At 35.5% G+C, this 25,971-nt stretch overlaps 1 protein-coding gene across 5 annotated transcripts; it reads left to right on the top strand.

The window, feature by feature from the left end:
• On the top strand, positions 1 to 25,859 carry BNIP2 (BCL2 interacting protein 2). Of its 5 annotated transcripts, XM_060618384.3 has the most exons (11): positions 2 to 195; positions 8,061 to 8,167; positions 9,450 to 9,517; positions 10,104 to 10,271; positions 11,925 to 12,101; positions 14,852 to 14,954; positions 16,122 to 16,253; positions 17,420 to 17,506; positions 17,637 to 17,735; positions 18,476 to 18,511; positions 21,177 to 25,859. In XM_060618384.3, exons 2-11 carry the CDS (start codon positions 8,118 to 8,120, stop codon positions 21,226 to 21,228), a joined length of 972 nt encoding a protein of 323 aa, XP_060474367.1. In that variant the 5' UTR covers positions 2 to 195; positions 8,061 to 8,117; the 3' UTR covers positions 21,229 to 25,859. The 5 variants fall into 5 exon arrangements, with proteins under 5 accessions (XP_060474369.1, XP_060474370.1, XP_060474367.1 ...); XM_060618386.3 differs by lacking the exon at positions 17,420 to 17,506 and having other exon boundaries at positions 1 to 195; XM_060618385.3 differs by lacking the exon at positions 18,476 to 18,511.
• Positions 25,860 to 25,971: the final 112 nt, after the last annotated feature.

Consider the following 25,971-nt stretch of genomic DNA (forward strand, 5'->3'; position numbering starts at 1 on the left):
TTCCGCCGGGGCAGCTCTCTGCATCCGGGTCAGCTGCTGCCGCTGCAGCTGTAGCCAGGGGACTGGGCCAGGGTCTCCGCTGCCGTCCGAGGGGAGCGGGCTCCTCTCGGCGCTACCTCTTGCGACCTGGCCGTCAGCCCCGCGTCGCCGGCCTGGAGGGGCGAAGAAGACGAGGGGGCCAAGGCTTCCTCCGGGGTGAGTGCGGCCCGGGAAGACTAGGCACGGCGGGCCTGGGCTGGAAGCAGGCCTGGGGCGGATGTCTGAGGGGCGCGTGTCCCCTGGACAGCCCGAGAGAGGAAGCCCAGAGAGTTATCCGGTGTAGGGGGCGCCTTGGAACCTGCCCGGGAGGCGCTTCCCGGATCCCCACCCAGCTTAGGCCCCCGCCCTTGGCTCGGCTCCTGCTTGCCTTTGCCATCCTTGCTCGCCCCCCGCCACCCGTCTGCCGTTTGTGCTGTTGTTCTCAGGAGAGAACTTGCCCCTTTTCCGCTCCCCCTGCACACACCCTAGTCGGGGTGCGGTGACCTGGCCCCTTTGGTCCCGTATTTAGGACCAGCGTCAGTCCTGGTGCAGAACAAAGACACTTGGACTTCTGATGTGCCTCATACTCTCGGGGAGTAGACGCGGAAGCGGCATTTGTAATGAAAGCTTTAGTAGACCTTCCTCTGTGAGAAGACGAATTCCTGCGTGAATTCACACTTCGCCTTTTGTTGAATGGTTTGGGTTTCCTGGTGTAGCTGATGCACCTTGAGATCAACTAGATCTGCTCACGTTAAATCAGGAATTTATTTGGGTCTGTTATGTTGCTTTGAAACTCACCTTGTCTGCCTGTTCCTGGAGCTCTTTGAGAGCACAGCTTTTGCCCTGTTCATCCTGGTAATCGTAGTGCCTTATAGTTAGCTGAAGTGTGTGGTTGCATTTTAGTGTTGCTTTTTTCGTTCTCACCTTTTTTGATTAGGACCTCTGTTTGTCTTAATGCATAATTACTTAACTTTTTTTCAATTAAACATCCTTTCTCTAAAATTGTGTAAGAATTTCTGCAACTTGTAAATGGATAAGGTTGGTAACTGAAGTTACCCAATTTAGTTACCTTTTGTACTATCTTCTTGATGATCTTGCACATCTTTTACTTAGTTCCTGTCATTTTACATTTTCTCCGACTCTTCTTAAATCTTTCTAATCTCCTCAATTGCCACCTAACGTTGTTGGGCTTATACAGGAAGTATGACAGGTCCACTTCTGCCAACATGAAACTTGAACTAGACCATCATAAGTCAGTGCTGTTGTAGTCTTTAAGCGTTAGAGGACCTTTGAAGTTAAATGTAACCAGATCTGGCATTACAGGCTTATTCTGTATAAAGTTGATGGTGAACTGGAGACAGTGCGCTGTAATAGTCTACGGGTTAATCTGGGAACCGGGATGTAGTGTCGTTTGCCTCACATATAAGAAGAAAATGGTGATAATAACACCAGTGTTTGACACTTCGCAGAAGTTGTTGATTGGAACATATGAGATGATGAATGTGCAAGTGGTTAGTAAATGTGAAAAGGAAAGTAGTTCTCCGGATTCCATCTGGAGAAATGCTGGTAAGATCAGGGATGCAGGAAGGCATCTAAAAAAGGAAGTATATATAGCCAGTTCTGAAAAATTAACCTTGGCTAACAGTAGATGGAAAGATGTCTTATTAAGCTTACATGGTGTAAAGCAGATTACTAGTATAATGTGATGATAGTAATATTCCAAAATTATCGTTTTTTTAAGGTTTATTTATTTATTTTGAGGGAGGGAAAGTGCAAGTGGGGGAGGGAGAGAGAGAGAGGGAGAGAGAATCCCAAGAGGGCTCCACGCTGGTACTGTGCTCAGTCTTCTGAACCTGGAGATCATGACCTGAGCCGAAATCAAGAGTTGGTCACTCAACTGACTGAGCCACCTAGGCGGTCCTCAAAATTATAATTTTATATTACAACTAATATTTGTAACTACAGGGGCTCCTGGATGGCTCAGTTGATTAAGTGATTAAGCGTCTGACTCTTGGTTTTGGTTCAGGTCATGGTCTCACAACTCGTGGGTTCCGGCCCCTTGTCGGGCTCTGACCTGACAGTGCAGAGCCTGCTTGAGATTCTCTGTCTCCCTCTCTTTCTGCCCCTCCCTTGCGCGTGCTCTCTCTCTCTCAAAAATAAATAATTAAAAAAATGTTAAAAATATATTTATAACTACAATAAGGAGATCAGTATTATACTTTAATCTTTGTAAAGGCCTTAGAGCATCTCCAGTATGTTCTGCATACTGATAATAAAAGTACTGTTTAGGGGCGCCTGGGTGGTGACTCAGTCGGTTAAGCCTCTGACTTCAGCTCAGGTCATGATCTCATGGCTCATGAGTTCAAGCCCCATGTCAGGCTTTGTGCTGACAGCTCAGATCCTGGAGCTCTCTTCGGATTCTGTGTCTCTTTCTACCCCTCCCCTGCTCACGCTCCGTCTCTCTCTCTGAAATAAATGAACATTAAGAACTTTTTTTTAAAAGTACTGTTTATAGGTGACATAATTATTCTTTGCTTTATTTTCACAATTTTGAGAAGAGTCAGACCATTGTAATTTTTCTTGAGTTTTGTGTTAACATTTTTGACAGAGTATCTCATTTTGCTCTTTTTTTAAATTGAGGTACAGTTGGCATATAACATCATATTGGCTTGAGGTGTACATACAATAATGATTTGATATTTTTATATATTGGGAAATGATCACCACAATGAGTGTATTTAACATTCATTGCCACATATTGTTAAACATTTTTATCTTGTGATAAAAACTTTCAAGAATTATTTTCTTAGCATCTTTCAGATCTGTAATACACTATGCTGTACGTTACATCCGTAGGATTTATTTTATAACTGGAAGTTTTTACCTTTTGACTCCCTTCACCCATTTTGCCCACTCCTTCAACCCCCCTCCCTTCTGGCAACCAATGTTCTGTGCATCTAAGAACTTGGGGTGTGTGTGTGTGTGTGTGTGTGTGCGCGCACACACATGTGTGTGTTTTAAGATTCCACATATAAGTTAAGTGAGACCATATAGTGTTTGTCTTTCTCTGTCTGACTTATCTTACATAGCATAATACCCTCAAGGTCTATCCATTTGTCCCAACTGGCAAGATTTCATTCTTTTTATGGCTGAATAATATTCCATTCTATATGTATGCCACAGTTCCTTTACCATTCATTCATGGATGAAAACATAGGTTGCCTCTCTACTTTCACTGTTGTAAATAATGCTGCAGTGAACATGAGGCTGCATGTACCTTTTTGAGATGGTGGTTTTGTTTCCTTCAGATAGATACCCAGAAGTGGAATTTCTGGGTCATATGGTGTTCCTATTTTTAATTTTTTGAGGAACCTCCATACTGTTTTCCACAGTGGCTGCACCACTTCACATTCCTACCAGCAGTGCACAAGGGCTTCTTTTTCTCCACACCCTTGCCAGCACTTGCTATTTCTTGTTGAATCGAGAATGGCCATTCTAATAGGTGTAAGGTGACAGATCATGGTGTCATTTCATTCTTAAAAACCCCTGCATGATCCTGCTCTCAAGTAGTGACAAGCATATAAGATTTTTCTGTAGGTGTTTTGGTGATCTTTGTAAACATATAAGTTGGCCTAAAGTGTTTTCCTATAGTGCTACCAGTGTTGCCAACCTTACAGGGCAAAGTGAACATAAATATTTAGAACGAAGCCCTTTCGTTTAAATGGGGAAGTGAAAGGCTTGCCTGGGCATTTCCTTCTGCAACTGTAGATGGTGGTTACTAGCACCTATTCCAGCAGAACTGTTACACTACATAATAGTAAAGTTGTCATGTAAGATTATAATTTATAACCCAAGACGGTTGTAAATATGATTCTAATACTTAATTTTTTTTTAGTTGTTTTAACATTTATTCATTTTTTGAGACAGAGCGTGAGTGGGGGAGGGGCAGAGATAGGGGGACACAACAGAATCTGAAGCAGGCTCCAGGCTGTGAACTGACAGCACAGAGCCCGACAAGGGGCTCGAACTCACAGACCGTGAGATCGTGACCTGAGCTGAAGTCGGACGCTTAACCGACTGAGCTACCCAGGCGCCCCTTAATACCTAATTTTTGCTTTTAATGTTTTCAATCTTGAGTTTATAGGGAAACCCCTTCTTCGTTTTGGTTGAATTTACCACCACACCTCCCTCCAGAGACTGTCAGGAGGAAATACATTCTCCTTGATTTTTAACCTCATTGAGGTCAGCAACTGTTGTGAATTTATCTCTATGACTTCCACTAATAACTGGCACAAGTTATGATGTTCTCCCGGTACCACAAGTCTGTTGAGAAATCAAGTTATTCCTGTTGCATTAGGTTATTTTAACACATGGCATCTTAAAGTGTTATTTCCCCATTCTAATTTACTAAATCTATGAACAAAAAGTGGGAAACAGGCACAGTTAACTTGTGAGTCAGCAATGTCCTGATTTCCTTCAAAGTGGTTGTGCTTATATTGCTCCTTTCTTGTTTGTTTCCTGTTCTTACAGCTGCTGATGATTAAGTGCTTCCAAGAACAATATTCTCTCAATTGTTTAAACTTTTTATCTACCTAGTGTATTTTCTCCCTAAAATTCGTGATGGAATGGTCAAGAGTGAATGTGTCTTTAGCTCTCCTCCTGGGTTCTGTTTAACTAGCTTAAATAATTATCCCCAAACTAAATATCCATGTCCATGTGCTGTGTGTATTAACATCATGTACTTCATGATTTTGAAGTACAAATTGAATGAATCAGCTGAGATATCTGAAGGACTCAGGCTCTATATTGGGTAGAGAAGTTCTTTTCAAGTGATAGACTGGTTCCTGTGGTAGAGGATCGAAAGGACAGGGTTTGTCTTATCGAATTTCACTGGTTACATATTTTCTCTTACAAATGAGGAATAATTTTACCAACAGAAATTGATAATTGCATGGATGTGGATTGCCCTAAATATTTTCACTACACTTTTTGGGGAGTAAAACAACAGAAAGCCTACTTACATAGTTTAATAAGAAAAATAAGCCTAAGGGGTAGAACAACACAAAGGCTTGCTATCCAGTGTCATACCTACAATTAAGTATTTATTCATGTAACTGATATTTACAGGCTTATGTGCCAGGCGTTGTGCTAGGTGTTGGGAATATAGTGATAGCACTTTCAGTCTCTGCTTTTGTTTTTGAGATATTAAATCTTTTTCTGAGTATGTGGGATATTTGAAAAAGACACGAAGAACATCCTGGTATTTTTCCAACACCTGGCAAAAAGGCGAGACAAAATAATGGAAACTTTTTCTGATTATTGAATTTAGGAAGTATATTAGTTCACTTTAATGTGATTATAAAAGACTTGAGAAAACATTGAGGAGTAAATTAAAATTTTAAAAATTAAAAATTTGAACTATATGCTAACTAATTTGGATGTAAATTTAAAAAAATTAATTTAAAAAATTAAAAATTTGAAAGAGACAGTTTTAAACCTGTATTAACGGAGTGTTTCAGTCTTCTTGACCATCAGTTTCTAGGGCAATAAGCATTAAGTATTTGGGCTTGTTGACCATAATTTTGGGGTCTTTTACACTAGTTCTGTGTCTTAAATAGAAGAGATTGGTAAGGTAGGTATCCCTTTTCTGTTTTATTTTCTTCTCTACTCAACATTGCCTCGTTCATTGTTTTCCCAAAGAGTTAAAAATCCCTTACTCCTATATATAAATACTGAGTTTTCCAAGCAAATATGTTAGTGAGGAAAAGATAGCATTTGCCATTTTTTCTGTACTTGAAAGCGTGTCCTCGAAAATTTAAACCTTTTGAGAATGTGTGAAACCTTTCTTTGAGCAGAGGTAAGAATTCAAACTTGGCAGAGATATAAATTTAGTTTACCATGTGAAATCTAACACTTCAGAAAATTGCCTAATTTTATTGTTGTTCTGGAACACAGTGCTTTTTCTGTACAGCTTTGTACATCTTTTTTTTTTTTTTTTTTTTAACGTTTATTTATTTTTGAGACAGAGAGAGACAGAGCATGAACGGGGGAGAGTCAGAGAGAGGGAGACACAGAATCTGAAACAGGCTCCAGGCTCTGAGCTGTCAGCACAGAGCCCGACGCGGGGCTTGAACTCACAGACCGTGAGATCATGACCTGAGCCGAAGTCGGCCACTTAACCGACTGAGCCACCCAGGCGCCCCCAGCTTTGTACATCTTTTGACTGTTGTAATGACAGCACATGAAGCAACCATAAACCATAACCATGTCTTTGTTTTATTTCTTTCTTTATTTATTCCAGTATGATTAACTGGAATTATATCAGTTTCAGGTGTATAGTAGAGTGATTGAACAAATCTGTACATGACTCAGTGCTCATCATGATGAGTGTACCCTTAATCCCCTTCACCTCTTTCACCCATCCCTCACCCACCTCCCCACCAGTTCTCTATATTTAAGACTCGGAGTTTTTTGTTTCTCTCTTTTTACTTCATTCATTTGTTTTGTTTCTTAAATTCCACATATGATGTATTTGTCCACGTATTTGTCTTTCTCTGACTGACACTTCACTTAGCATTCTATCCTTGAGATCCTTCCATGTTGTTTTAGAAGACTAATTGAAGTGAATGTGAATGACTGTCACCTTTTGTTTTATTTGATAAGTATTTTTAAAAGTTATATATACATGATTTTAAAAGTCAAATAGTTTAGGATTTACTATGAAATGCATCAGTCATTCTCCCCATCTCACCCTCTTTCTTCTACTGGGGCCAACCGCTTTTTGCTTTGTTTTTAATACTTCTAGTGATACTTCCTATCTCTTAAGAAATACATGTTTTATTACTTTTTCAAAAAATACCTTTAGTCATCTATTGACTTGGTCTAATGTAATTCAACTGAATACTCATTTATACCTCTTCCCCCTAAAGTTGTCCGTTTTTTGTTGCACTCATTAACCAGTTGATCTTTATGACTTCTTAAATAATATACTTAAACCTCTGTTTCTTATTCCATCAACCAAACCAATCTCTAGGTTCTTCACTTTGTAAAATAAGGATGTTGGCCCCACACCCTTCCTGAGACAAACTAAAATTTAATGGCCTAGGTTAACACATGTAGATGCATCAATAGAAATATTCACTAAGTGTCTGAAAACTTATGCTGAACTGTATGAGAAAAGTTTAGTGTAGATATGAGGCAAATCAAAATTAATCTACTGGATAATTACTAAATAGCCTTCTTTAAATACCTCCAGAATTATGGCATTGAAACTATACGGGAGGAAATATAGAAAACAGCACGCATGTTTATTGTACTTCAACTCAAAAATGTTAATTATACCTCAGTTAAAAAAAAAATACAGCACACATATCACTTGGCTTTAGTGCCATCATGAATGTAAATGCGATTTACTGTCGATTTCTAGAATCAACCTCCATCCACATGACAGAAAATTATGGGTCTAGAGTAGAGAATATATTTACTTTTTATTCATTGTGCCTTCCCCCTAAAATTGCATAATTTTTTTTGCATAAGTCAAAATATTTAATAAATTTTAAATCACAGCCTGGGATACACATGCATATATGTAACTGAAAACAAATATTTTCACTGCACAATACCCTTATTACAAATAGCACTTACTTTGCTAGAATATATATATATGTGTGTATATATGTCCACACACATATATATGTATATATGTATATATGTATACATATACCTATATGTATATATACATACACGTGTATATATATACATATACATGTATGTGTGTATACATATATACATATGTGTATATATGTATGTATATATGTATACATATACGTATGTATATATGTGTGTGGATATATATACACACACACCGTTCTTCATTCTCATTCTTTTTTTTTTTTTTTTTTTTATAATGGTAGTTGAAACCCAGTAAATTGATTTCACAACCAGGGTGGAGGTGTGAACTAAGGTACAAGATTATTATGCCTTTTAAGCGGTTAAAAAATAAAATGGAAGATATGTTGTTATAAATTTTTCTCTTTTCACAGGACATTGGCTCTCTGGATTATCAGGAGCTTGTAGTTGATATTGAATCTAAGCTGAGGATGGAAGGTGTGGAACTTAAGGAAGAATGGCAAGATGAAGATTTTCCAATGTGAGCAGTACTTTTAAAAGAAAATTTAAAACAAAACTTCAAAATCTCTTTATTGAGATGTCACTTACTAAATGAATATTGAGTTTCTTAAAGAAGCCCAGTATTGAGGGGCACCTGGGTGGCTCAGTCGGTTAAGTATCCGACTTTGGCTCAGATCATAACCTTGCAGTTCGTGGGTTCGAGCCCTGTGTCATGCTCTGTGCTGACAGCTCAGAGCCTGGAGCCTGCTTCAGATTCTGTGTCTCCCTCTCTCTCTGCCCCTCCACATCTCATGCTCGCTCGCTCTCTCTCTCTCTCTCTCTCTCTCAAAAGTAAATAAGCATTAAAAAAAAAAAAAAGAAACAGCCCAGTATTGAAAGGTATTCATTTGATACTAGAAAATGAGAGTTCCTGTTCAACAGTTAGATGAATTCTCTTGTATCTTATATTCCAATAAATATATGTGATTTTCTATAATCTTTCATTTTTGTTTTCAAGATTTAAATTTCAAAATTTTTGTTATTATAAAAAAAATGCTTTAATGTGGTATTTCTTAGAGTCTAAGGGGTTCTTGGGAGAAGGGAGTCTTTAAATGTCTGTAAGAATTATTAAATTTTGTGTTTCTATTTTAAGAAAAAATTTATTAAATAAATAAGGGTTTTTTTTGTTTTAGATCATCTAGCCAGCTACCTTGATATGTTTGCATTTGTGTTTACAATGGTATTGACACCAGCTGGGTTAAGAGAAAAAGGGCAGAGGCAGATCTTATATGTAAATGATGCTTCCATACCTTCCTGGTTAGAAGACCATCCCAGTGCATAGAAAGGTCCCTTAGCAGTGGGAATATGGACAGCTGGTGGGAATACCAAGCCATTGCATAACACATGGGGATAATAGTAATGTAGAAATACTAAGCTCAAAAGAATTGTAGCCATCATCACCATCCTCCCACGTGAGGGACAATTTACCTTCATCACCCATTGTATCATATGTCACATTAAATTCCTGCGTTTGAATTATATATTTTTTAGGTTGTTTATAATTTTTAGAATTGTTTTATAGTTGTATTCAAGAGGAATTAGATAAGGAATTTGTATCTACTTTTATGTGTTATTTATTTAAATGTGTAAGTCATCTCCGACAGTCTGAAATTTTCTTTAAAAGTGGTTTGTAAATTACTGAAGCTTAAGAAACCACTCTATTCAGTTTTCCACATAATTGGTTCTATATTTTTAATAGTTCTTTTAACTTCAAAAAATTTTTTTTTAATTTGTGAAATAAAAATTATGTCTGTGTCTTCTAGACCTTTACCAGAGGATGATAGTATGGAAGCAGATATATTAGCTGTAACTGGACCAGAGAGCCAGCCTGGTAAGAACTTGACATTTTGGTTTCAATGAAATGATAGACTTTGTGCTATTTTTTAACACCTTTCTTTGTCAAGCAAAAAAAAAAAAAAAAAAAAAAATATATATATATATATATATATATATACACACACACACACACACACACACACACACACACATATACATACACACTCACTTTTTGTTCTATTGTAGGGAGCCAAAGAATGAGTTGAATGTTTAAGAAAGCGTGTTTGGAATGCTTTGGAAATTATAACTTTCCAAAGACATACCCTTGGTTTTTGGAAATTTCTACAATAAAAAGTTGAGAGGAGTTCATTTTTAGTAGTAAGAGTTGGTTGTAAGATCTGCCTCTGTTATTTAAAAAGATATATCCTTGTTGGAGTATGTCATCTTGCCATGATGTAGAAACAATAATGAGCAAAATCCAAAGTTCGTAAAGTAATGCTTTGGGATTGTGTCTGATTAATGTTAATTTTCCTCAAGAATGAAGTGATTAAAACTTTCTCTTACTCAACTTGAGCATGTAAACAATCCTTCTAATCTATTTTTCACCTTTTTTTTTCTTTTACCCATTCCATGCTCACTAGAACTTAATGGAAATAAAGTGAGAAAGAAACTCATGGCCCCAGACATTAGCCTGACCCTGGATCCTAGTGATGGCTCTGTGCTGTCAGATGATTTGGATGAAAGTGGAGAGATTGACTTAGATGGCTTAGACACGCCATCAGAGAACAGTAATGAATTTGAGTGGGAAGGTAAATGCTTCATTGTTTTTATCTAACTTTTATTAATAAATGTTTGTCTCTGTATGCATACGTGTTTTTTGAGTAGCGGTTTCGTATTAGGATAATTGGAAAAACTTAAAACTTGAGCATGAACCCAAAATCAATGACGAAGGGATTTTGTTGAAATATCATGTTATTCTTTAAAGTTCCTACTGTATTTGTTACTAAGATGTGAAGTACTGCTAACGCTGAATATTCTTATGTTTCAAAACTGTTTTTAGTAGATTACACAGGTGGCTTAATTTTTTTTTCTTAATTGCCCAGTATTGTAAAGTTATGTTTTCTCATGTTGCTTCCAAAATATCGCTTGATAATTATGGCATGTTCTTTTATTCAGTCAATAATCTAAGCAAGAAAAGCTTTGAAGAGACATGTAATTTAGGGAATATGCTACAAGTAATTAAGGATTTGCAGAGAGGGAGCTTTGAAGGGAGTTTTTTTTAATTAGGTTTGCCTACACTGTATAAACAACCAGCTTGAATTATGTATACTCTTAGTCTTCAAACTTCATATTCCTGATTATTAGTTATTTAGAATTCAAAGGAGTTGGCATGTCTGTTGCTTTGGATGCTTTCTTTAATGACATAATTGCTGTGTACAGTATCTTTATATAGTTGTTTGTGGGTTTTATCCTTAGAATGATTTTCATTTCAAAGCAGTGTTCGGCACTATGTGTCTTATCTGAAGTAAAGAGTAAGATCCTTGATATGCTGTATCTTTGTTCCTTTTTTCTTCCCTGTTTTACTGGTTCACTAAGCAGTCCAGTTATAGCAGTTTTTTTTAAAAGATACTGAAATAGTTTTCTGCCTATGTGTTTTGTCTCTTCTTTCTTTAATGCTGCTGTAGTCATTTCCTGGAAGGATATTTTCCGTTAACAGCTTTATCTTGGAAACAAACAACTAACATGCAGTAGGTTCCCCCTCCCCCATCTTTTGGTAAGGACTATGATAATAAAATTTTGAAAATCATTTCTTCATTTAAAATCCACTAAAATGCAATCTTGAAATATAAATTACACCTAATCATTGGTGCTTCTGCTTTGGCTAATGTCAATTCAAAATAGACTTTTGCATGTACACATCAGAATTTTTTCAGTAAATATATGCTTAATAAAATTGATCAAATGAGAAATAATCATTGACTAGTTAACCACTTTCTATCTGGTATTACAATGTTTGGGGAGTAATTTATGTGCTCAATAACAAAAACCGGTTTGCTCTCAGATACTTACTGTAAATAACCTATAGTGGTAACTACCAAGAACAATGTTGTAAATAGAATCTAGAACAGTATTGTAAGGCCAGTATGCTAAGATTTTGATGGTTGTGTGAATTATCTTTTTTTGGACTCATGAATATACACTGCACTGTGATTAGGTGCTTTCTGAATTAAGCAATACAAAAAGAGTTCACCATGTTTTCCAAAAGCATAAAATGGCCTCATACGAAGAGCAAGAAGCCTTTTCCTCTATTATAGAAGAAACACTTAAAAATTCCACAGAAGGTATAATGAAAAATTCTCTGAACAGTCTAATTAGATAGTAAAGTGGTTAACATGCAATTTTATTTTTATTTGTTATTTATAAGTAACAATTTGTGATTCAAAAACCTTTTATTTTGACAGATGATCTTCCAAAGCCCAAAACTACTGAAATTATTAGGAAAGGCTCAATTACCGAATACACAGCAGCAGAGGAAAAAGAAGATGGACGACGCTGGCGTATGTTCAGAATTGGAGAACAGGACCACAGGGTTGATATGAAGGCAATTGAACCCTATAAAAAAGTTATCAGCCACGGAGGTAAGAGCGATCAAAGATTGTTCGTATTTTTTAGTGCAGTATCAGAAATGTAAATGCTTAAAGAAGCTCTCCCTTGAGTTAAAAATTGTAACTGGTAATTTTTATGTCATTTTAGAAATATAACAGGTTTGAAGTAAAAGGATAAAACCACATTTAAAAATCATTAGTAGACGCACACAGTATGTTCAAAAGGTACAAGAGTGTACAGCAAAAACTGTTTTCCTCCCGCTCTCTTCCTAAGACACCCCCCCAAAATTGAGACTTTCTCATCTTTTTATCCGTTTGTAATTTATATACAGTGAAATGCCGTAATCCTTTTTTGTAGCATTTGCAAATTTCTTTTTTTTTTTTGGTCTCAGCTTCATGAGATATCTATAATTGACACATAACATCGTGTAAGTTTAAGGTGTAAAATGTGTTGATCTGATACAATACATATTGCATAGTGATTACCATTTCTTTTTTGTGGTGAGAACATTTATGATCTGCTCTCTTAGCAACTTCCGTGTACATAATAGGGTATTATTAACTGTAGTCACTATGCTGCATGTTAGATCCCTAGAACTTATTCATCATATTACTGGAAGTTTGTACCCTTTGACCAACATCTCCTCTTTCCCCCTAGTCCCTGGTAACCACCATTCTAGTCTCTAAGTTTGGCTTTTTTAGATTCCACATATAAGTGATATCCTACAGTATTTGTTTTTCTTCTTTCTGACTTTTTCACTTAAAAGTGCTCTAATCTGAAATGTAAGATTCAGTGAGTTTTGACAAATGCCCATGTAACCATGTATCCCCATATCACCTACACCTCTAGACAGATAGAACTTCTCATTGCCCCCAAAATTCTCTCATACTCCTTCCCAATGAATACCCCCTCCCCAGGAACCACTATTCTAATGTCTGTCCCCATGACATTTCCTGTTCTAGAATTTCATGTAACTAGAATCATATAGTATACACTCTTGTGTCTGCTTCTTTTGCTCAGCATCTTCTGGAGATTCATCCATATTGTTGCACGTGTCTATTGTTCATTCCTTGTTATTGCTAATTGATATTTCATTGTGTGGTTTGACCACAGTTGGCTTATTCACTTTTCCTTTGATGGCTATGTGAGTTGTTTCCAGTTTGGGCTATTATGATTAAAACTGCTGTGAACATTCTTGTACTAGTATTTTTGTTGTGTAAGTAAAACCTGGTGTTACTTAAAGCCCTAAACAAATCCTGTAGCTTTACCATAAAGTACAGAACTAATTCATTCCACATTCTTACGGAGCACCAACTTTGCATATTTGTGGAATATCCAAAAATGTAAGGCTTTGATCCTTAAGAAATCACAAGTCAAATAGGAAAAGCTTTGGAAGTACAATTATAACTTCTGTCCATCTGTGCCATGTACAGAAGTTTACTTACACGCTGTAAATAGTGCCAGAATGTTAATGGTAGTCAAAATGCAATTCACTCCTGGGGCATCTGTGTGGCTCAGTCTGTTGAGCATCTGACTTTGGCTCAGGTCATGATCTCACGGTTCATGAGTTTGAGCCCCATGTCGTGCTCTGTGCTGACAGCTCAGAACCTGGTGCCTGCTTCGGATTCTGTGTCTCCCTTTCTCTCTGCCCACCCCTGCTTGTGCTCTGTCTGTCTCTCTCTCTCTCTCTCTCTCTCTCTCTCTCAAAAATAAACAAAAAAAAAAAATGCAAGTCATTCTCTAGAACATGTCATATTACCTGAAATCCTAATGCAGGAAAGGGACCACACAGGTTAAGCAGATTGGGTTTTTTTATGTAAAATCATTTCTGCTTAATTTACTCTCTACCAAATGCATTCCCTTCCTTATTTCTATAGTCTTCATTCATCTGAAAACAAATCACTTGAATATTTGCAGTTACATTATTCCACCTAATTTAATCTTATTCAGATGAAGAAAACAGGATAATCTGGATCAGGAAGTCTACAGACTTGCATTAATTCAGCTGGTTCATGGGAAACAAGTTGTGAGACCTGCCTTATGGTTTAAACCTATTATCTTTCAGAAATAGTGCTTTATTTGGATTAGGGGAAAATAATTAGGGCCATTTTATCCTACTGAATTATCACAATGTGTTTTGTGACTGAGATTAAGAAAGATATTGAAGATGCTAAGGTACTTGAAATGTTTAAACCTTTTCAGCGTGTGTTTGTGAACAATAGAAATGAAAAAGCAAAACAGTTTGTTACTAGATACAGCTTAATATCTAGAGATTATAATAAACATACACATTTTAATAGACATACACATTTTAACACTTTTTCTTCTGTTAGAATTGTCAGAGATGTAATCTTTTCTTAGTTTTTAATCCTCTCTAAAATCCACAAAATGCTAGGTATTGTTGACTGTAAAACTATTTTTTGAGAAGCACCCACTTTAACCATAAATTGCTTAAGATTGTTTTGTTGCAGATGTTTTTGTATTATGTCTGCTTGGATTATATCACATTTGTCTATTTGCTAAAATGAGTCTGGCTTTCTGATTATGCTATTTTAATTGGGTTTCTGGTTTTATGCCCACCCTTTCCTCTTGAGATTTTATTGCACTTGTTTTGAGAAGAGGGGATTTAAACATCTTTCTAAGACTATTTAAGATTAAATAAGAAACCAGGATTTTTGATCCAAAAACTTGTGGAAAGTGAATCACTATAATCTGTCAACTGTACAGATTTCCTCTGAAAAAGTAAAATCGTGCTAGCGATTTTCTTTGATTTCTTTTCCAGGATATTATGGCGATGGATTAAATGCCATTGTTGTGTTTGCTGTATGTTTTATGCCTGAAAGTGGTCAACCCAACTATCGATACCTGATGGACAATCTCTTTAAGTAAGTGTATCTTCACAAAAATACTTGGAAGAATTTTGGGTTAATTAGATCTCCATTTCAAGAAGGTGAACTTTAACTGGGAAAAGATTATAAATATCCCCATCCTGGTTAAGTCCTTATTCTTTGGCATTATGCAACTATTTGTTTTCCAACTCAGCAGAAAAATTGTCAGTTTAAAACCGGAGGGGATATTTCAAATGATCTGTTCCAGCTTCTTTATTATTTATATTTGAGGATACATTGAGTGTAAAGAAATTGCTTTGATCTCAAAAATCATATGACTAAACTGCATTTATTCCCAAGAAGCCAAATGTAACTGAACTAAGTTCTGTTATATTTCTCCAGAATCGTTTTGTTTCTTAAGTTAGTGCTGTTTTTAAAACTCTTACTGTGGAGGGGTGCCGGAGTGGCTCAGTTGGTCAAGTGTCCGACTCTTGATCTCAGCTCAGGTCATGATCTCGTGAACCGTGAGATTAAGCCCTGCTTCAGGCTCTGCGCTGACAGCGTGGAGCCTCCTTAGGATTCTCTTTCTCCCTCTGTGTCCCTCTCTCTTGTGCACACACACACTCTCTCTCAAAATATATGAACTTAAAAACTTATTGTGGAAAATTTCAAACATATACAAAGGCAGAAAGAAATATATTGAATCTTTGTGTATGAATCACCCAGTTCCATAGTTAACAGTTTATACCTCCCCAAAATTTATGCTCTCCCCATTGTATAACTTTGGAGCAAATCCCAGAAATCATGTCATTTCATCTATAAACACTTAAATATGTATTTCTAAAAGATAACTTTTTTGTATATAATCATAATACTGACTAATGCAATTTTAAAACTTTTTTTGTTTTGTTTTTTAGAGAGAGAGAGAGAGAGGAAGTGTGCTTCTGTAAGGGGGGCAGAGAGAGAGAGAGAGAGAGAGAGAGAGAGAGAGAATCTCAAGCAGGTTCCTCTGATGCAGGGCAATCCCATGACCCTGGGATCCTGACCTGAGTGGGATCCCCAACCAACTGAGCCACCCAGGCACCCCCCCCAACCAATGGAGTTTTAGAATTTTAATTGGCTTTGCTGTCATTTAAGAGAAGGGAAGGACATTCTATAATTTGGATAATTGGGTTTGGTAGTGTAAAGCAATATTTAAGGCTTAAACTTAATTTGTTTTTATAGGTATGTTATTGGCACTTTGGAGCTGTTAGTAGCAGAAAACTACATGATAGTTTATTTAAATGGTGCTACAACTCGAAGAAAAATGCCCAGTCTGGGATGGCTCAGGAAATGCTATCAGCAAATTGATAGAAGGTATTGTAAATACACATTGAAAGCTAGTCTGAATAATTTTTAGATTAGATTTATTAGGTTAAATTTTATTTCCTATTGCCACTTAAAGACACCATAAATTACATTGGTTAATTTCATAACACATTTCTCTTTTCTCAATGTAGTATCTTAGAATATCCTGAAGGAAATGAGTTTTGATCTGTTTTACAAAGAATAATTCCTTAAAACAAACTTATAAAATAGTTCTTTATTTCTCCTTATTTATACCACACTGAACATTTTCCTGTAATTTACATTCTGGGAAAGGATGGAAAACTTAGTACATTTCCTATTTTAATATATTGTGAATTTTGTTTAACTCATAGTGCTTAGCATGTTTTATGGTTTTAAAGATGCTCACCTATAATCTTCCTCTGGAGTGAGCTCCAGAAGTGTGTTCTCCTAGGAGTTAGTCATCCATGTGAATGGAAGGAACTTTGATTCTACAATTGGTTTGATTTGACTATAGCTAATTTGAACTAATTTAATGAACTCAGACTCATTAATAGGTTTCTCTAAATACCTAAACATTGCAGGAGCTAGTTTTTATGATAAAAAAAAAATGCTAATGATCACTTTATTTAAGTGTGAAATATGCATTAATAAAACAGGTTTTATTTGGTCATTATAAGTCATCCAGGATAATGCCTTTAATTCTTAGGGGGGAGTTTTACACCCCATAAGAATGTGTTAGATCTGATTTACATTTCCTGTTCCTATGGTGATCTTCACATCCAGCTTTCTGCTTGCACAGTGCCTTTCATAGTGTCAAAGAAATGAGTACCAGTTCCCTCCTCTCCTGAAAAATGAAAACAATTTACCTCTGTATTCCATATTGACCTCTACCCCTGGTTGACAGAATCCTAAAGTGAATATATCTAGGAGACATTTAATGACAGGCTGTACTGTGGATGGACATAAATTTAGCCAAGTGGAGTAAAGTTCATCTCAGTAGTAGGAGTGACCATCAGAATTCAAGAGTGCATTTTCTTGTCTTTAAGAATATCCCATCTAAATGAACTTATGGATGAGGGTTTTTTTTGTATAAAGTTGTACATACTTACTGATGTCTTACCTTTTCTTCCAGCAGTAGAATTTGTAGAGCTTTTAAATTTTTATTTCTTTTTCTTTTTTTTTTTTAACTCCAGGTTACGGAAAAATCTAAAATCACTAATCATTGTACATCCCTCATGGTTTATCAGAACACTTCTAGCTGTTACAAGACCCTTTATTAGGTAATTTTCTGAGAGCCATTGACTTTAAAAAAAAAAACAAAACTAGAAACAAAAACACAAACTCCTTGCATGAATTTGTCAGTTCTGTTGGTCAGAATATTGAGGTAATTATTTTTATTTTCTTCCGTAGCTCAAAATTCAGCCAAAAAATTAGATACGTCTTTAATTTGGCAGAACTAGCGGAACTTGTCCCCATGGAATATGTTGGCATACCAGAATGCATAAAACAGTATGTTTTGTTTTATTTCTTTAATTATATTGGATTTTTATATTTTGATATGCAAGAGGTAAATATTTTTCAATACACACTCTTTTTCCTGTATTATAAATATTTTGTAACTGCTCTTGCTTTTGTAAAGAAGGAAAAGGGAAAGAAGCCATTTTCCAACACCTTCTCCATAAGTCACCATTTTCTTCAGGCTATCAGTTGAAGAAGTAGGAAGTATTTTTCTGGTTGTGATTAATTTTCATTTCTAAAGACTTTGCAATCTTAAGAGTTGATTTCTTCATTGGTCAGTACTAAAGAACGTTCTGTAGACTTGGAACATGCTGCTCTCCAAATTTGAGTAAATTCATCATGGCATTGAATAATCCTGTTACTGGAGAAATACAGTATTGTTTTTATCAGCCTAACCTTGGTACATTCCAGTGGCTGGAATATATTCTGTTTACCACATTCACTTCTTTATAACTTTTATAAGGATTTGGTAGAAGGCTATTAACATAAATACTTGGGTATCACACTGCTGTCATGTAGAAAAAAGTTTTTTGTTTTGCTAATCTGAGGTTTAGTCCATTTAATGTGTCAAAGCCAGATTTCTTAGGTCAGTTTTGACTTTCTCCACAGTGTATTAAGTATTTTTGGTTTTGCCTGCAGTCTTATATGAGTTTATTGTCAGTGCCTTTTTTTCGAGTTTTTGTTCATCTTCATAACATGTATATTTACTGAAATAACTCTTCCCTACCAAGGTATGAAGAAGAAAAGTTAAAAAAGAAACAAAAAAGGTATATGCACACCTTGACTGGGTTGCATCTAGACTAGTCCATTTGCATTGCACAGACTAACTCTTCCTTATTGGTTGGTTAGCTTGTAGACAAAGATAATAGCATCTGTAAATATAAACATACCCCAGAATCCAAATACAGAGTGAATCTAAAATTCCCGATGCTGAATATGGCTTGGATTCACCCTGTTTTAACACCATGTATAATGCCAATTAGGAATTAAAGGCCACAGCCCCTCTTCACTCCTTTTTGGTATACGTATACTGATGAGAAAACCAGAGAAATTGCTAAGAATACTATTTGAAAAACCAATTACCTCTAAGACTTTATCTGTTTCACCATATTCTTTACATGTCTAGTGGTTTTGATAAATACATGTACTTATTTAAGGAATCAATTTATTTCCCTGGGGTTTATGATTATATTTGCAATGTACATATTCTTTGGCTAACCAACATTGATTTCCCTGTATGCTTATAAATGGCCTGCTAACCAGTCAAATCCTACATACAATAAAATACCTAAAATTCAGTATACCATTTAATAGTTAAATACTCTGCTTTCCATCTTTAATTTTGAATACTTCTGCTTTGAGCATAACAAACTATTAGCTCTTAATATCTTGGCATAGAACATGAAAGGCAAGGATATAAAATAATTACCATTTTATATACTAATTTAGAACAGTGTAGAATTTGGAGCTAACTTGTTAATGGATTTTTAAAAAATAATGACATATTAGCAGAACTGTTTTAATACTAAGTGTCTTAAGAGTTAGGGTGAGAAATTTGTATGTAGTTATTACTTTGACCATTCTAAGGAACCAGTTATAAGGAACTGAAACATTCTTAACTTTGAGGACGTTTTGACTCTCTTGATGAGCAAGAATTCCGTTGACCTTGTGACGGAATCATAGCTTTACATTTTTGTATGACACTTAACAGTTTAACAAACATTTGAACATAGAGGTGTGAACAGTAATTTTAGATCTTGCTAATTTTTTTTTCTAGGCACTAGTGTACATTTGCCAGACAGATAACTGAAATTAAAAATATAATCTGTAATTGTATACTGAAGCCAGTTGCTTCATGGATTTCAAAATGAATTACCTTTGTTGATAAAATCTGCTGGGCCTTTTTACAAAGTTCTTAGTATTCAGTTACCTAGAATTTAGGCATCAGAAAAATAGTAGAACTATACTTTTTATTTAAATGTATTTTTTGATAACCTACCAGTACTATTTTATCTTGTTTGTTTGTTTGTTTTCTGTTTTAAAAACTTCTGTTTAACCTTGATAGAATCATTACATGTATCTTTCAGGCACTTCCTTATTTTTTTGTACCAAGTTTTTTTACTCTTAAAAAATAATAAATTCTTGTCAGCTTGAAAATGGTAACATTAAAGTTTTAAAGATAAAGGAGCATATTTTAAGACATTTCACAGAGACTGTATGAGGAGGAGCTTACTTAAGCTCCCTATTAAGAAATCCCTATGATGAGTACTGGTAATAATAGGGTTTCAAAACTGAGTGTGGAAGTATAGGAATTTTAAATGTTGTAGATGTGTCTTTCAAACAGTTCCTCATTGCCAAGTATGGCCAGGGAGAGATAACAGTTGTTAACATGTTTGAATGTAGTTTAAAAGTAAAGTAATTGTGAAATTCGTTCTTAAGGATATTTCAGATTTTGAAAAGATTAGTTGTATACTGCAAGCCTTACCAAGAATATGTACCTTTCAGATTTTTGGTACCAGCATATTAAAAAAAAAAAAAAAATGTTTTTAAATGTTGTTAATCTGGCTTTACCACAGACCAAGACTCTTCAGTCTCATTTACTAATGTTCAGGTGATCCTAGTAATGAGTGGTGATGATCATAGTAATGTAAACATAGTAATGAAAAGTATCTTTATATATCAAATTGTTTTAAACTCCCCTCCATCAGTAATTCCAACTAGTAGAAATATAATAGACTATGGTACATTATCTTCTTTAAAGAGTTGTTTATAATTGTGTGGTAATTACATAATTCTAATCTCCACTTGCCTAAATTTTGATATGATCTCTGTGCAACACACTACTAATCGAGGCAGATTTTTAACCACCTCTGGATATTTCTGATTATTAAATTCGATGGCTTCTTACTGTCAAAATAAGTGAAAGGCATTTATATTCTAAGTGTACTAGTAAATTTTATACAATAATTCTGATTTCTATAAATGTGCATTTTTATCACTGAATTTAAAAACATTGATCAGTTGGTGGGATTGGTATCATTTTAATATTTCGGTTAACAGAATCATTTTTGAGGGAGTTTTTCCTGCCACTTTCTCATCACTTACATCCCTGCCCCAGCCATGCTATGGCTCCAAGATTTTAATATACTTGTTATAGTTTGAACTTTTAGTAAAGTTTATGGGCATTTGTACGTAAAGTATATTACAGTCTTTGAGGAAACAACAGTCACATTTCTTGCCAGTGTCCTCTTGTCTTTAAAAATTACCTTTCATGGTTGGGGAAATGTCTGATAACCTTTTTACTATGTCTGCTTCTTTGCAAAGCTTTGTTTTTAACAGAATAATATTCTATGCTAAAAGTAGTCACAGTTTTTAAAAGAAAACTGTTCACTTGCTAGTGTCTTATTATCTATATTGTTTTTCATTAACCAGAGTTGATCAAGAGCTTAATGGAAAACAGGATGAACCGAAAAGTGAACAGTAAGTTTGGCATCTAGTCCAGACAAGACTGAAGAATGTGCTGATGAAGCAGTGCTCTTTTTTGCATTTATAATGCATTTATTGGCCCTGATTTTTATGTAACCTGTTACAAAATTGACTTGATTCTTCCTTAATGGACTTTTGTATAAGGGACTGTTCACTGCTGTATTGGTTTGCAAATCTCTTGAATTTAGCTCTTTATTAGCTAATTATATTGTACTCATTTTATATTTTATATTGCTGAATAGCAGAGAACCACACTTTATATAAAGCAGTTTTTGCATTTGTTTGTTGAATGATACATCTTCTTCAGTAAAATATTTATATGCCTAAATGGTAAAGGAAAGAGATAATATATATTTTTATGTTTCTGAGCAATATTTTTTAATGTATACCTGTCTTGTGGAAGAATGTGCAGGTAAATGAGATCATGATTTGTAAAGTGCATGTTCGAATTTCTGTTTTTGTAGATGGTTAGATACATTTCCTGGGTAACTTACAGAATAAAGTTGCTCATAAGATGAGGGACAGTTAAACTGGTTCTCATGAACACCCAAAGGTCATGTTCATAATCTAAGTAGATGTATACTATCCTAGGCTTTTTTCTCATTTAATAAATACCGTTTAATTCAGAAGCGCAAATACAAATGTATTGCACACTGTTTCCTTTTTAAACTTTAAAGACAAGTCAAAAAGCCATTTTTAGAACTACAGAGGCTAAGAATTGGGATTTGTATATATGTATATATGGGACATTTTATCTTCTGGCCCAAAGTCAGAACTTTATTATAAAAATTTTAGATTTGTTCACTAATGTGAAATAAGCTGTGTGTCCAGGGTATCACTCTCCAGAATTTGTGAGTGCAGTGTAGTATTCAGAGAATGTGATGAGTTCTTCACTGTCACTATTTTTCTGTAGAAAATAGGGGCTGCTTTTTTAACTGCTCTCAATGTGGGCACTTTACCAAAATACTTTATCAATTATTTAAACTTGATAATAAGTGTTTGACCTAGTCAGATATTGTGTGTATTCACATTTTCTTTTGAATCATGTTGACAGTACTGTAAAACTAAGTTATTTTGTAAGTCTTAGAGAATCACTGCATTATGCTGTTTTGGATGACACATTTATATTAACTTTTTGTTTAATTTGGTAAGTACCTTGACACTATATTAAAATACATTGTCCTTAGGTGCTTGAACAGAACTTAATTGCCCGCAGAATCATCCTAAAACAGTAGGTTGGTCTAATATTGTGTCATACACTTGTGTGACTCATTTGGAAAACTTGGTATCCTCCAAATTTGAGGGTACTGCCACACTCTGGGCCTTCCTGTAAGGCAATTTATTAAAGAGTGTCCTAGAGTAGCAAAATTGGAGCAAAGGAGGGCTAAGCTTTTAGGCTTTATTCTGTCAGACTGAACATACATGTGGCTTTCACCATTGCCATTTTTAATACAAAGTTTGTATTACCAAGAGAATTTTCCTTTACTTTTTGTCCTTCTCAGTTATAAACTTGACATGCTAAACCTGAGTCTAATCCTGGAGGATTCCCAGGATGAGATGTTCCTCAGCAGCCTTCTGACTTACCTTGGATAAGCAGCTGTAGGCAGATCCTAAACTAACGTCATTCTGGCAAGTAAAGCCAAAACCATTATTGCTTGCTCAAACCTTAGAAACGGCTTGTGTTGAAAAAGCAAACTAACAATAACAACTTAGCCATTCCTTCTGAATTGAACCATATGAGAATCATGGATAAACGATTGTGGAATTTAATTGTGATTAGGGTATGTATTTGTAGAGCTCTTTAAGTAGTCTTTCATCTATAAAAGTCTTTATCCTGCTCACAGTTTGCTGAGCTTTTTAAATAGGTGGTTTTCCTCCACATTAACAGTTTTTCAGTTTCAACAGTTTATTGTGTTTGTTCACTTTTGCTTTTGCAAGCATTGTTCCTAACTACAGATACAGCTTGTTGCAAAAGTGGTGCATTTTCTTAAATATTTTTTGAAGTACAACTAGCCCGTCATCCATTAGAACATTAAAATTCAGAGGGAACACTGTTAACACTTGGGATATAACGAAAGGGATGTGCCGTGAATCGCTAGAGTAAAACACACCTGCTCTAACCTGCACCTTAATGGAATCTGGTATAGAGGTGTGCCCCATAATAAATGTCTCATAACCCTAAGGCTTAAGATCATAACTGGTAGGTTGGAGGAGAAGCATTTACTAAGTTTGTTGTTAATCGTTTGTCTTTGTGTGACATTTCCCCCATATCATTCAATTTTAATTTTCCATTACTGATTGAAGTGAAAGTACATATAATTGTAATATTTCATGTTTCTCCTAAGGTCATGGATCTAACTTAACTGGTTTAATTTGATTTTTGTCAGTATATTTTGTTGAACTTGGGCTCTGAATGCCTCTTAGTCAAAAGTTTCTTGTATAAAGTAATTTGGTTGTGTTCTGCTGGATCATATTCCTAGGTAGCACCAAGGAAAGATGGTATATTGACCTCACAGTTTAAGCTTAATAGCCTTTACCTTGGGTGGAGCTTGGTGGTGGAATATGATTCTAGGTAAGCCCTAGCAGGGTAGTTTGAAAGGAAAATAACAAAACAAGGAAGGAAGAGAAAGAAAACTATAAAGGGGTTCTCTCAGATGTCACTGAATGTGTCTGTAAAGGGAAATAGTGTGTGTGGCAGCTCTTGGCACCATGCAGTAGGCTTTCTTGCATCCAACAGGAAAACCTGCAGGCTTCACACGGAACATGTGAGTAAGAAGACTGGAAGTGAAGGAGGCAAAGACTGGTAACACCTATAATGAGAATTTGTATTTTCCTCTGCTTTGTCTCTTCATACAGAAACAAGTTTGAACAGAGAGGGTCAGCAGTAACAGTGCTCAGATTAAAGTTTAGGACTAGGTTATTTTTTATGTTTTCTAAGATTGGTAAACGTTAATGTAGTCCTTGAAAGTGGGCATCGCTATTTAGTAACTTGCAGTGAGTACTGAAATTTGCTGATTGACGAGTATATGTCAGTAGCTAGAATTTGTTCGGCTGCAATTTCAGAATTTAAAAAGGTAAGGGATCTGCTTTTTGATAGAGACTTCTTGTAGAGGACTATATAGCACCACTATTTGGCTGTTTTTATGTGAGTGCTCAGGGAATCTCGAAGTGTTTGATTTAGTGCGGAAGTGGCTTTTTTAGATTTCTTCAATTGACAGATAAATTAGCATTAGGATATTATCGGATAGAACGGGCCAGTTTCCTGATGAGATTGGTAAAGGTATATATAAGGTGACAGCTGCTTTGTCCTCCTTTTCCCCATGTTATATATGGAAAATTAGTAACGTTGCTTAATCAGAAGGGAGAAGATAGGCTGAAAATAGATTTGCTAATCCGTCCCATCTTGTTTTCATGCTTATTTTTTTCCCATCCTATTTAGATATTTGAGAACTGGATCACAAACCTCAAAAGAAAGGAATAGAGGAGTTAATGTGCTTATTAATTAGACCACCTGTTCCGTTAGAGTTTATCTTGTCGCAGGGACCAGGAATTGGAGGAGTTGAGTTGCTGGGAGAAAGCATTACGAATTTACATTCACATGAGAAGGTCAGCTGGTAAGGGCAGTGGAGACCATCTGTGCAGTGTTCTAATAGTACTGAAGAATTACCTGGGGAGCCTTTCACTCCCTCTTCCGCCACCCAAGATTCTGAATGAATTAGAGTTAGATCAGAGGTGAGTCCCTGTAATGTAACTTTCCTTCAAAGTTCTAAAAATAGTACTTGAAAATAAGATAATGTGTTAATAAACACCAGGAGTGACTCTAAAATTTGAACAGAACTGTTATTTTGTTTCAACTATGTATGCTAGATCTACTTAATTTCTTATGTTTTGAGATTTACTTTAAAAACTCTATGAAAAGTTCACATAAAGCACTTAAACACGTAATGAAAATCAAAGGTTTAATGCTTTCAGATTGATAAAGAACAATATTAAACTGTTTGCTTCGGATAGCTGTCTGAGTCTTATGTGACCTTATATAAGAGGTTAAAACATTTACATTTTGAAATCTGTGTGTTTTCACAATCAGTATGGCTAAGGAGGAACTTGGAAAATAATACTAATCTGCTGCTCCACTGCACTTTTTGTATACAGACTTTTTAAGTTATGCCCCTTAAACTGTTCATTTACATAAACCTAACTGGTAAATATTGGAGGTGTTCGGGGCTACTGTCTTGCACAGCCGATTGGACACTGTTCACCTGGAACACAATTTAGAGTTAGTCACCTACACACTTTGATACGAATTCCAAAAATTCAAGTATTTTTCTTAATGTAAGTTCACGTTGTTGCCATGTAGACACAATGTGCTGTGATCGTTTCACTATTCAAAATATGTTGCCTAGGCTGGTGCTGTCATTTTACAGTGTGAGAAATTTAGTTCTGATGACTGTGTGTGGAAGATGTTGATGTGATCCCTGTAAGAAAGGAAAGAGTTGGTCTTGATTTACTAAGGAGATGTAATATTGTATTTTTCTCTGACTTATTAGGAATACAATAACTTGTGTCCTGATTTGTTGCACATGATACTTTTGCAACGTTAATGAATTTAAATAAATTAATTGTAAAGTTTGTTTTTGACTCATTTTTATCACATATTTTGTCTTACATTACGTCACTAAATTTTTACACTGAGATTTTATCTTGTAAGCCTTTCAGTAGTTACAGAACTTTTGTTTCTCTT

Source organism: Panthera onca, chromosome B3, assembly GCF_046562875.1.
Source record: "Panthera onca isolate mPanOnc1 chromosome B3, mPanOnc1 haplotype 2, whole genome shotgun sequence".
Classification (NCBI taxonomy): domain Eukaryota; kingdom Metazoa; phylum Chordata; class Mammalia; order Carnivora; family Felidae; genus Panthera; species Panthera onca.